The following is an 11,082-nucleotide window of genomic DNA, read 5'->3' as shown; positions in this document are numbered from 1 at the left end:
ACACAGTCACACTCACAGACTCACACACACACACACACACACACACACACACACACACACACACACACACACACACACACACACACACACACACACACACACACACACACACACACACACACAAACACACAAACACACACACTGTCACTGATAACTCACACACGCTCCCTCTCACACGAAGGCTTGGTCTACATGCGTACTCCTACAGGTGCTGAGAGCAGAGAGGCAGGTGAAGACCAGGCGAAAAGGAAAGAAACAGAAATAGAGAGAGAGAGAGAGAGGGAGACGTTTGAGGAGAAGAAGTCGGGGGACGATGGAGCAGCAGGAGTTCAAGTTGGATGACAGCAGAGAGCACAGGTACGTCTGTCACACACACACACACACACATGTACACACACACACACACTCCCTCACACTCTTATCCTGTCACTTAACCTGATCCACTGCAGGAATCCATAGTTTCTCTGCAAGTGGCAGGGACGGATGTGCAGCAGCAGATAACCACAGACCTGATAGACGGGAGCAGCTCAGGGGGAATGTGAGTGTAGACTCAGTGTAAGTGCAGTGATTCTTTCAGTTCTCACAAGTGAAGAGTTTCCTCAGGAGAACGCTCCCATCTGCTGCCGACAGAAACAGAGCAGCCGCTTGTGATTATACCAGGAACCACTAGAAGAGGACATATTAGCATTTCATCTCCCTGAGCTTTGGTGGTTAGCTGCGTGTTTGGAGTGTGTGTCTGTGTGTGTGTGTGTGTGTGTGTACGTACCTGCGTGCTCACTCAATATGACTCATTTACTTATTGATTGGATGTAATAGTTGCATCAGTTACCTGGTGATGCTCATTGATTCGTCCCATTAGCTGCAACAAGCAGCTCTCGTTTTTATTCATTACTGAGCGGAGCTTCCTGTTCTGGTTCCCATGGATCATGTCTCAACACCATTCGTATACCACATCTTCTTTTGGCTGCACGGCAACAGACACCAGTGGTAAATGTATATACTTGTGACCTCTGTGATACTTTTACCTCCTCGGTTTCCTGAAAGTACTCGGCTGCATAATTTTGCACTTTGCATCGATCACGTTCAAACACCTTGTGCCACAGTTTCTTATAGAAATGCATCGTTCAAAATCCGATTGGTTTCCAACAAGGTTTTTCATCAGTTAATGGGGACATCAAGATGATTAAACAATTACATAAAAAATACATATTTACAGCTGTAAATTCAACATATTGTCATCTCCAACTCTTGCTCTGTTTTGGTCTCCACCTTGAATCTGGTTCTTTAGCTGGAAAAATGACTTAAGGGACAATACCCCAAAAATGTTTAATATACTTTTACCTCCTCAATCTTCTGAGAATATTATCATGTTGCATCATAATGTGCCACAATGTCTTTAAGCTTCAATAATTCAAAATCACATTGGTTTCCAGCAGAGTCGATAAATGTGTCCAAAGATAAATGTAAAGACGATAAAGTAGAAAAATACATATTCAGATATATTTTCAGACTTTTTCAAATTTTTTGCTTTTTCCTTATGAAATATTGGACAGTATGAGAACTGCTCTGGTTTATCAGGTTGCAAGTTATTATTTTGACATGGGTTTTTATTTTTTTTATTTTAATTTGACTTCCTTAGGCATCTGAAATCCTGAAGCTCAAATTGTTGTGGTTCCCAACGTAGGGTTTGGGGTCAGATTACAGGGTCACACGATGAGAGGACTGAAGGACGTTAAAATACAGAAATTGTTTTCCTAATATTTCTACTTTAAGCTGATGGGAAACAGAAAAATAACACAACTCATCCACATTACAGATATGAATTTATTGTATTAAAGGGTCAAATGCCAACTAATGACATACATAACCAGGAAATGTTTTTTCTTTTTTTAAATAAGTATGTTTTCAATAGCGGTAGCTGGAGATTGGTTCCCACTGAGATTTGCTTTACATTTTGAGTGGCAGGGGGCCAAGCCAGCGTAGAAATGCCCCCCCCCCCTCCTCCACGTCAGTGTCACTCATACGTCGGGGGCCGCAACGATTTCCTATAAAGCTGTCAAATCTTTATGTGCGAGAGCAGGAATCCACAGAGGGATGAGGTTACGATGTTACCAGTTAAAACCTCTAATTATGATAAATTCCTGAGACGGACATTATGTGATATGTTTCATAAGAAGCTCGGGGGGGGGGGGTTAAGCGTGACACGCTCATTTATTCATATTGTGATTTTAATTTGTATGTGGACGGTTTATTAGCCGGGATGATGCACGTGCGCACACATGAGCGTGGCGTGGTGAGAGCTGCCTGTGACACGCGCGCTCGCACATCAGCCTCCGCAAGTCATCCACGAGGAGGAGGAGGAATGGAGGGATGAAAAGAGGAGTGGAAGGGTGGAGCCGCGGAGCTGCTTGACGTTCAGGGTCCGTGGTGTGTTTACTGTCATACACATAACTGTTAGTGTAACTGATTTAATGATGACTCCAGTGACGGGAGAGCTTCATTCCCTCGGGTCTCATGAATCCAAAGTATGAATAGAGACGGGGCTTTTTCTTACCCGACATGAATTGAAGTGTATTGTGTCCAAATGCTGAACATGGAGCAGCCTGCGGTGGCATCTGAGGGAGCCCCACCCCTTTCACACATCTTGGTATTCATGCATCTCTTCTTTTATCTCTGTTTTAGTCTCCACCATAGACTTTACATACGAGCTTCCCAAAAGCCAAAGCGTTTCGAGTGCCTAGTGGTTGGCTGCAGAATAAACCCTGCTTCCTCCATGTTAGCAGATGGGACCTGGACCAAACTGAAAAGTCAAAGTACACGTTAAATAAAACGTTTTTTAGGTCGAGTGCATGTGTCAGCGGAACCTTGCTACCGAGGCTCAATCCCTCGGTTGCTACCACACAGATTGATTTCAATATTTTTGGCTTCATTTCTCGATCGTGGGAGGACGTAGAGACGTATTGTCCATGTTTTTATACAGTTTCCACCAACTCCGGAAGATCTCTGGCTCTAGTTGCTAAATGCTCCACTGTCTCCACCGATGAGATTCGTACTTTGTCATTCGTCGCTGAGCAGGTAGCGACAAGTGGCTTCGTCAGTGTTTTCTTTCTGCAAACAATGCTGATTAGACCACAGAGAGTGAAGCAACAGAATGAGGTCAAAGATGGTAAATTGCTCCCAAGAGCTGAGGGGAGCAGCACAGTGGGTGAATCTCGAGTGTGTTTGTCACCATGAGCGACTTCTTTCACATGCACATCCATCGTTTGATCCACTTCGGCTTGTCTGCATTACTGCGGATATGTTTTTTGAACTGATATTTTCCCCTCCTTGTAATTAGACCGAGCAGCGTTTGCCAAACGTAGAGAAACCGGTACTTAGCCGCCATTGTTGTAGTTTCTGGCCCATGCTCATTTCACAGGGCAACACAAATGTATGAAGTAAACTGTGACATCATCGTTTTCCAAATACTCTGTTTTAAATGTAGACAGAAAGGGGATTTTTTGCAAAAGCTGCTCTGTGGAATCTGTATAATATTTATTTTATCTGCTATAATACAATACAGGTGATACAAACCATATATAATCCAATATGGCAGATACTTTCCTCCTCAGTGCTGCCCCTAGTGGTGGGAAGTTGTGACACAAATCTTTAAAGTGGTAATATACAGTGAAATACTATTTAAATTTCCCGTATCAACGTATATACGACTAGAAATAAATCATAGCTGCTGAATACATTTTCACACAGGGATTTTTTTTTTGGGACTTCTCAGGTTTGCATAAATGCGGCTCTGGAGAATCCTGATGTTTCCTGCAGCTGTCAGAGCGCAGCGCCGGCAGTGTGTTGATGAGCGTGAGGCCGTCTACTACATTAATACTACCCCACTAATTCAGCACCCCTAATTAATGCAATCAAATCAGTTTTTCAAAGGTGCCGGAGGAATAAAAAAAGAACAAGGTTCAAGTCAGACATGTTGATAATTCTCCAGTGATGATGCTCATCCCATCAACTAGATCCTCTCCGCTCATTTCCTCTCCGCCCCCTGGGGACTCGGCATAGGGACTCCATCATATCCCCGCTAAGTAGTTAAATGACTGTATGTCCCAGGAGGTTCAGTAGATGGTGCTTTAACAGAACAGACCTCGGCATCGGCTGAACACGTGGTCCGACACGTGGTCCGACTGATTCTCTTACATGAGGGGAGACAGAGTTGAAGTTTGTTTTGGTTGCATATGGAAACTAAAGTAAGAATCAAAGTCTGTCGTCACTGTTGAGATTTTCTGGAATTAGTAGAACAACGTTATCGTACAAAGTTTCCTTTATTTGAGGGAACTGAAAGGATAAAGACGATTATGGTCAAATACGACTTTCAAACAATGCATCCAATTTTATTTCTTCTCTTAATCAAGGCCTGTTCTACTCTACTACATGAGCAGAGAAGTGACTAGTTCAGAAGGAAAAATATACTTTTGCGTAACGTTTTATTTGTTTCATTTTCCGACACTAAGAGGATAATAAATGTTCTGTATCAGTTGAAAAACAATAAAAAAAAAAAAAGATTATACATTTGTGCCGGGCTACTCCCGAGTAGGGAAAGATGAAAGCTGCGCACTCGTCCGTCGTCATGTTTCTCAGAGTAATCACGTTGTTCATTTCTACCCTCGTTCCGGCTTGTTTTCCAAAACGTATCACTGCAGTTACAAGTTCTTTTGAATAGTACACTGCTGTGTGTGTGTGTGTGTGTGTGTGTGTGTGTGTGTGTGTGTGTGTGTGTGTGTGTGTGTGTGTGTGTGTGTGTGTGTGTAGTCATGTCGACGCTGACGCAGGTTCAACCCTACCTGAGTCACAGAGAGTTTATCTCTCATGGCAGAGCTGTACTTCATCTGGAAATCTCCATAATAATGTAAAACCTACTCATGCACGACCGTACTCAGTCTGCACATGTATTAATATTATTTTAGCATTTAAATGCACAAACATAACAGGTGGGATTATGCACCATCTGTTTTTTTTACATATTCATCTCCATAGCTGCTCAATTCATCTGAAATATTTGTCTTTATTGAATTTACTTGTAAGATTCAGTTAAAACAAGATACTGATCAGATCGCTGTTGTGTGTTTGTGTGTGTGATTGAAATTCAGAGGCCACACATTGTGGTCGGTCCCCGGTGTTCACAGCCTCTGCATGGTGTAATCACACTCTGTTCTACTGCTGCTAATCTGGAGCAGATACACTTACACTCCTTTAATTTACTAACTACCGCACACACACACACACACACACACACACACACACACACACACACACACACACACACACACACACACACACTCACACTGCTAATCTGAGGCACCATTATGCTGCTTTTTTCCAGAGATTACGCTGTTAAATGAACATTTGACCCGCTCTCCAGTCATGCGATCCACCCAGTCAGCGTTTGTCTGTTCGTCTCTCTCTCTCTCTCGCTGTTTGACCTTCGTCTCCACATTTAACTCAACTGAACTCAAAGCTGCTATTAGTAGATTCGAGTTGCTACAGGCTGGCGAATTGTTACCGAAACGTAGAAGGATTTCTGAGATCTCTACATTTTTAATGATTATGATTATGCAGAGTTGCCAGGTCTGTGCGTTTTCTGCCAAAAGTTGCTTTCAGTTTAATGATTCACGGGAGATAAATAAAGTCTCAATGATTCAAAACCAACAATCACAGGATTAATACAAATGTGTAGGATCCTGCTGAAGTCTGTCAAATCTGCACAAACTCCCCAGACGATCTGTGTAGAAACCAAATTGTCAGATGTAGTTTTTTTGCTTTTTACTCTCAAATATTCTCTTGATTTAATCATAAACTCGAGCTAAAATATCCAAATAAATTAAATTAAAATGTCACTATATGCAGACGACCCTGCTCGATACATTTCTAACACAAGGAAAACATGCAAAATATCTGATCGAAGAAAACTTTAAGCATCATCCACCTGCCACAAACAAAACCCACAAGATCTATGATGAAATCCTTTAAAAAGCCTGTTCCATGTCCATCAGTCCTGCCGTGACCCCGTATTGATCGGGGGCTGTATCTAATAACGGGGATGGATTGTCTCTAAAAGGTTCAAACTGTATATTTATTTCTTTGGGCACCTAAAGCCTGGGAGCTTCAAACCTTATTAAAGAGGATGATTGATATGCCAGGAGCATGAACAGTGAGGTGGGGGGGGAGGGACACGTTTAACCCAGTGCTGCTTAGAAAGGAGCTTTGAATCAAAGAAGGGAGGTGCTGTTAATTAACAGGGAGTCTCTGATGGCCACGGATGAGACAGACACTCCATAGAAAACTATGAAAAACAGCACACGTGTGTGTATGTGTGGAGTTCTCCTACTTGCTATAAGAAAAGGCCACCTGCCTTTATCAAAGGTTCAAAGGTATTGATCCGCGAAAGAAAGATCTTCAAACAGCAAACGTATGATTGAAGTGGCTCCAGCAGATGTAGCCGAGAGACGCATGCATGTTACAGCTAAGAGGACAAGTTACGGCTCAACAAGACGTTAATCCCCCAAAATCTTTATTAGAAGATAAAGCAGAAGTGTTACTTCAGGGATATTTGATATGTAGGTGTTGCAATGTGTGGTTTCAACTCGTTGTTAATACGTGGAAACATTTTAATTTAACAGAGTTATAGATAAAAAACTGACAATCTGGAGAATTGTCTTATCGACATCACACTTGTCTTGTGTGTTGTTCAGGGTCCAAAGGAAGAGCAGTGTTGAATTTGGTGCTTTTTTGGAAATGTAATGGTTTCAATTTTAATAAACTTTGGACAAATAGACGACCGGTGCTCTGTAGCAGCTGCGACTCGTTTACTCTCCGGTCACTTTGACAGTTTCAGAAGGAAAAACTGGAACCAGGTCACACATCTCATGTTTGAAATGTTTATTTTACTGAAGTAATGTAATGTAATGCAATCCTGGTGAGGACAGTCGAGGACATGTGGGACAGTTGTGGCATCATGCTTACTCTGCTTGTGTGTGTGTGTGTGTGTGTGTGTGTGTGTGTGTGTGTGTGTGTGTGTGTGTGTGTGTGTGTGTGTGTGTGTGTGTGTGTGTGTGTGTGCTGAATTAAAGATATGTGGAGATGGAGAGGTGATTACAGTCATGACACTGGGGGATGGATTACAGAGGATTACACACACACACACACACACACACACACACACACACACACACACACACACACACACACACACACACACACACACACACACAGTTTTACTCATGACACAGGAGTCTAAACGCGGAGCTAATACTGAAGTAGAAAAAGGTCAGAGAGCGATCGACCACGAGAGAGAAATAAAAGATGGATTATGTCCAAAACATCATAAAAGTAAAGCATCACTTTTGTTTGACTGTCGTTCTCCTTCCTCTCGTTCTTTCCTTCCTCTCTCTGCCCCCTTCCTTTCCAGGCAGTAGGCTGGCAACATGGCCATACCTCCTCCCTCTCCTTGGTCTCCGCTCTTCCTCCTCCTCCTCTTCCTCCTGCTCCTCATCTCCTCCCCGCTCCCCCTGCAGGCCCGGCCTCTCCTCCTCCACCCGTCCATCAACGTGGCGGTGGTCTTCAGCGGCTCCAGCTACCAGAATGAGGTCAGGGGTCGTCTCAGCGGGGAGAACTTCGTGGACCTGCCCGTGGTGGTCAGCCCCGTGACGGTGTTGGTCAACGACACCAACCCCCGCGACCTGCTGACGCGCCTGTGTGATACCATGACGACAGAGAAGCTGCACGGCGTGGTGTTTGAGGACGACGTGGGCTCCGGTGCCGGAGTTCAGGTAAAAAGCTCCTCGGCAGAGTCACGGTGTTCAGTCGCCCACATCCTTGTTTCCTAAAGCTACACGAGGAAACAGCTGTCCCGTCCTGTCGGCTCACATCACAACACAGAGCTGCAAAACTAAGGAACCAATTGAAATGCCAGGCATTTACTACGTTTGCTCAAATTAAATGATGTTTGTATGTTTTTGGTGAGGGACAACATCAGAAACAAAATGCAGATAGTCAATCAAGCCAGGGGAAGGAGCCCTGAGAGAAACCCGACTTTACTGCAACGTGTTTACTTAGTTAGAGAAGTAAAGAGTATTTTATTTGAAATGGGAAGTTGAATTTACAAATGTACAATACTTGAAATGCCCTTTAAACACTTCACTGTTCTCACTTCACTGGAGAAAAGCTTTTTATTGAATCTTACATGATGGCGTTGACACCAGAATGGGAAAAAACGCTCCACAGGAAACTTGTTAGGACTTTTCCTTCATGTGCTCTTCAAAGTATTAGATCAATTCTTATTTTACGATACGATCCAAAGTTCCACTGAGCTGGAGCAACATTCTCAACTTTCTTTCTGGAGAAACATGGACCCCGTCTGTTTTGTCTTCAGGTGGCAGAAGTGGCCCAGATCCTGGACTTCCTCTCCACTCAGACAGCTCTGCCAATCGTGGGCATCAGCGGTGGCTCTGCAGTTGTCATACCATACAAGGTAATGTCGAAATAATGAACCTGTCACTTCGGCATCCGGCCAATCACCTGCCTGCAGACTGGATTTCTCTGCTTACACTTGCTATGCCACAGAAACTGCATTTCACCCGGAGGTATTGATGTAACATTAGACACATAGAGTATAATGTGCAATTAAAGAAGAAAGGAAAAAGGGATTGTGGGAATAAACTGAACAACAGCCTCTAGTAGAGCCTGTCGCTGCGGCGCTCGCTCCTCACAGCCTCCTGTCTTCGTCAGAACTCTTCCACACCGGCGTCATTCAGCTTAAAACAACTTAAGTAGGTCAGAGCAGTGAAACCTACTTTGGCGAGCAACTCCCTGCATGCAAATATTTGGATATGAGCAATACAGATGGGTGAATTGTCAGTGATGACTGCAGCCATCGACCCTCATCAGCCCCTCTAATCCCTGGCTGAGAAAAGTCTGTGAGCTGTGGGAAAGGGAAACTTTGCGAAGGGGAGACGAGTGCTGTGGGCGATCTGCGCCTCGATCAATCATCCCTGCGCAATTGAGGAGCAGCAGGTTTTTCCTGCTATGATTTAGCAAGTATCTGGCTGATGAATGGATATGGAGAAGCTGTGAGAGCTGTGTAGTTAGACAGTAAAGAAGAGATTAATGGCGCCGGGCTGGATTCTTAATCTACGCCTTTTCTCCACTTCTGAGCAGCGTAATGGCTCCATCCCTTCTTCCTCTCGCTCCTCCTGTTCTGCTGCTCGTCTTCCCTTCCTGACTTTAACTGCTTAGCTATCATCAACACCTTGTATTTATAGAAGTGACTCTCACACGTAGAAACACACATGCAAATGAGCACCCTCACGCACGAGATCACTCCCCTCCACGTACACGCACGCACACAAATGGGTGAATCCTGAGATCTGTGCAGAATCACAACCTGAGATTAAAAGTGAAGTAATGAGAGCGCAGGATTTCACCCCCAAGCCCCAGGCAACATTTTGTCAACCCCTCCCCGTGTTGCGTTTATCAGATTCACATTAATCAAAAGTATTTGGAGGCGTCATGTCGTATGTCGGACGGGTATTAAACAGAGGGAGTTGTCGCTGCAGGAGGGAGGTTGATTTGCTGTATTTTGATGGCGGAGCGGGAAACACATCGTGAGTGAGTGAGTAAGAGGCGGAGAGAGGAGTGAAATGACAGCTGCCTGAAGGATGTGTTTTAGAGTCTCACAGATGCATCTCCCTTCCCCTCTTCATTCTTGTTTCCTCGCTTTCTCTCCCACTTCATTCTACTTCCCACCTTGTCTCGTATCTCAAGTTACTCTCCATATTTCCTTTTAGCCCTTCAAACCCTCCAATACTGTTTTTTTTTTAACCATATTTCCCTCCTGAACATATTTAAATCCAGTTTTTTGGCTCTTTTGTGCACTGAATCCATTAAGTGACAGCGCCGTGCTCCTCCCTGCTCTCTCGGAGCTCCAGGACCCTATTAAACTGTTAATTAGACCCTTCAGGAGGCTGAAACCCCCCATAGCCCTTCATCATTCACCCCCAAATCAAAACCACTCGCTCTTCTCCTCCTTCTATTTTTCTGTTTTGCCGCCTTCCTTGCGTATTCTCCCTGTTCCTCCTATCGTCGCTGCTTCACCTTAAATTGGGCGAACGAGGAGCTCATATCCCAGATGTGCTGTTCGTCCACCGGGCAAAAGTATCTATGAGCTCCAAAGTATTTGGGGCAAAGTTTGTCACTCGTCTACAATCTCTATTATGTCATTTGCGAAGCCGATCACGGCCGGCTCAGTCTGGCTTATTTAACCTCTCCGCTTGACGGAGGCAGAAAAAAACAAACGCACAGATGGGACGCTGTCTGTTGTGCCGAGCGACCGCTTGCCTGGCGAGCTCAAAGTGCTGAGTGACAGTTCTCTATATAGCTCAAAGACTTATGCTCTCTCCTCTGAGGTGCGCCTGTCGAAGGCCTCGTTCAGCCCTCCTCCTCCCTCCCATTCTCTCTTACACGCTCCTTTGTTGCCAGCACGGGGAGAAAAAAGCTCGTCGGAGGTGTTTGGCACAATGGGACAGGTGGATTGGACGGAGAAAGACATATGTCTGAGTGCGCGATTCTCTTAGGGGATAAAAGAGCTCAATAGTGCTTGATTATCAATAGCCTGATGATGATGAATATCTTTGATGGTGGGTTTAAAAAGAAGCAGCAGCCGTCCGGGGCCACCTATTTATGGCTCCTGTCTCAGTGATCTCTCTATGGCAAACAACAAGGAAAGGAGTGAATGAGACGAGGATGAAAAGACGGAAGGGAGGAGAGGAAGTGTGTCTTTTGTCAGGCGGCACATACATCAAGCGAAAGGAAATGAGAAGGCGTGAGGAACGGCTGAGAAAAAGCATAGAGAGCGTTCAATAGGGCCTGTGAGCGAAAAGAGAGGAAAAACATCGCAACATATTTCTCACAGAAGCTGGAAATTAGAGATTGAGTGTGTTTTCTCTTTATGTATGTGTGTGTGTGTGTGTGTGTGTTTGTGTGTGTGTGTGTGTGTCGGTTGGCTGGTGAGTCACTGCAGTGTGCTGGGTG

General features: G+C 44.5%; 1 protein-coding gene across 1 annotated transcript in view; it reads left to right on the top strand.

Moving 5' to 3' along the window:
• The first annotated feature begins 267 nt into the window (after nucleotides 1-267).
• Nucleotides 268-11,082, top strand: part of LOC118101047 (glutamate receptor ionotropic, NMDA 2C) — a 40,390-nt gene continuing 29,575 nt past the window's right edge. Inside the window, exons 1-3 of the mRNA XM_035146676.2 lie at nucleotides 268-357; nucleotides 7,463-7,823; nucleotides 8,426-8,524. Coding sequence (XP_035002567.2) covers nucleotides 7,479-7,823; nucleotides 8,426-8,524 — 444 coding nt within the window. The 5' untranslated portion in view covers nucleotides 268-357; nucleotides 7,463-7,478. The remainder of the gene's footprint in view (nucleotides 358-7,462; nucleotides 7,824-8,425; nucleotides 8,525-11,082) is intronic.

Source organism: Hippoglossus stenolepis, chromosome 21 (assembly GCF_022539355.2).
Source record: "Hippoglossus stenolepis isolate QCI-W04-F060 chromosome 21, HSTE1.2, whole genome shotgun sequence".
Lineage (NCBI taxonomy): Eukaryota > Metazoa > Chordata > Actinopteri > Pleuronectiformes > Pleuronectidae > Hippoglossus > Hippoglossus stenolepis.
Note: the sequence above shows the minus strand (reverse complement) of the source record. Positions and strands in the feature narration are given on the sequence as shown.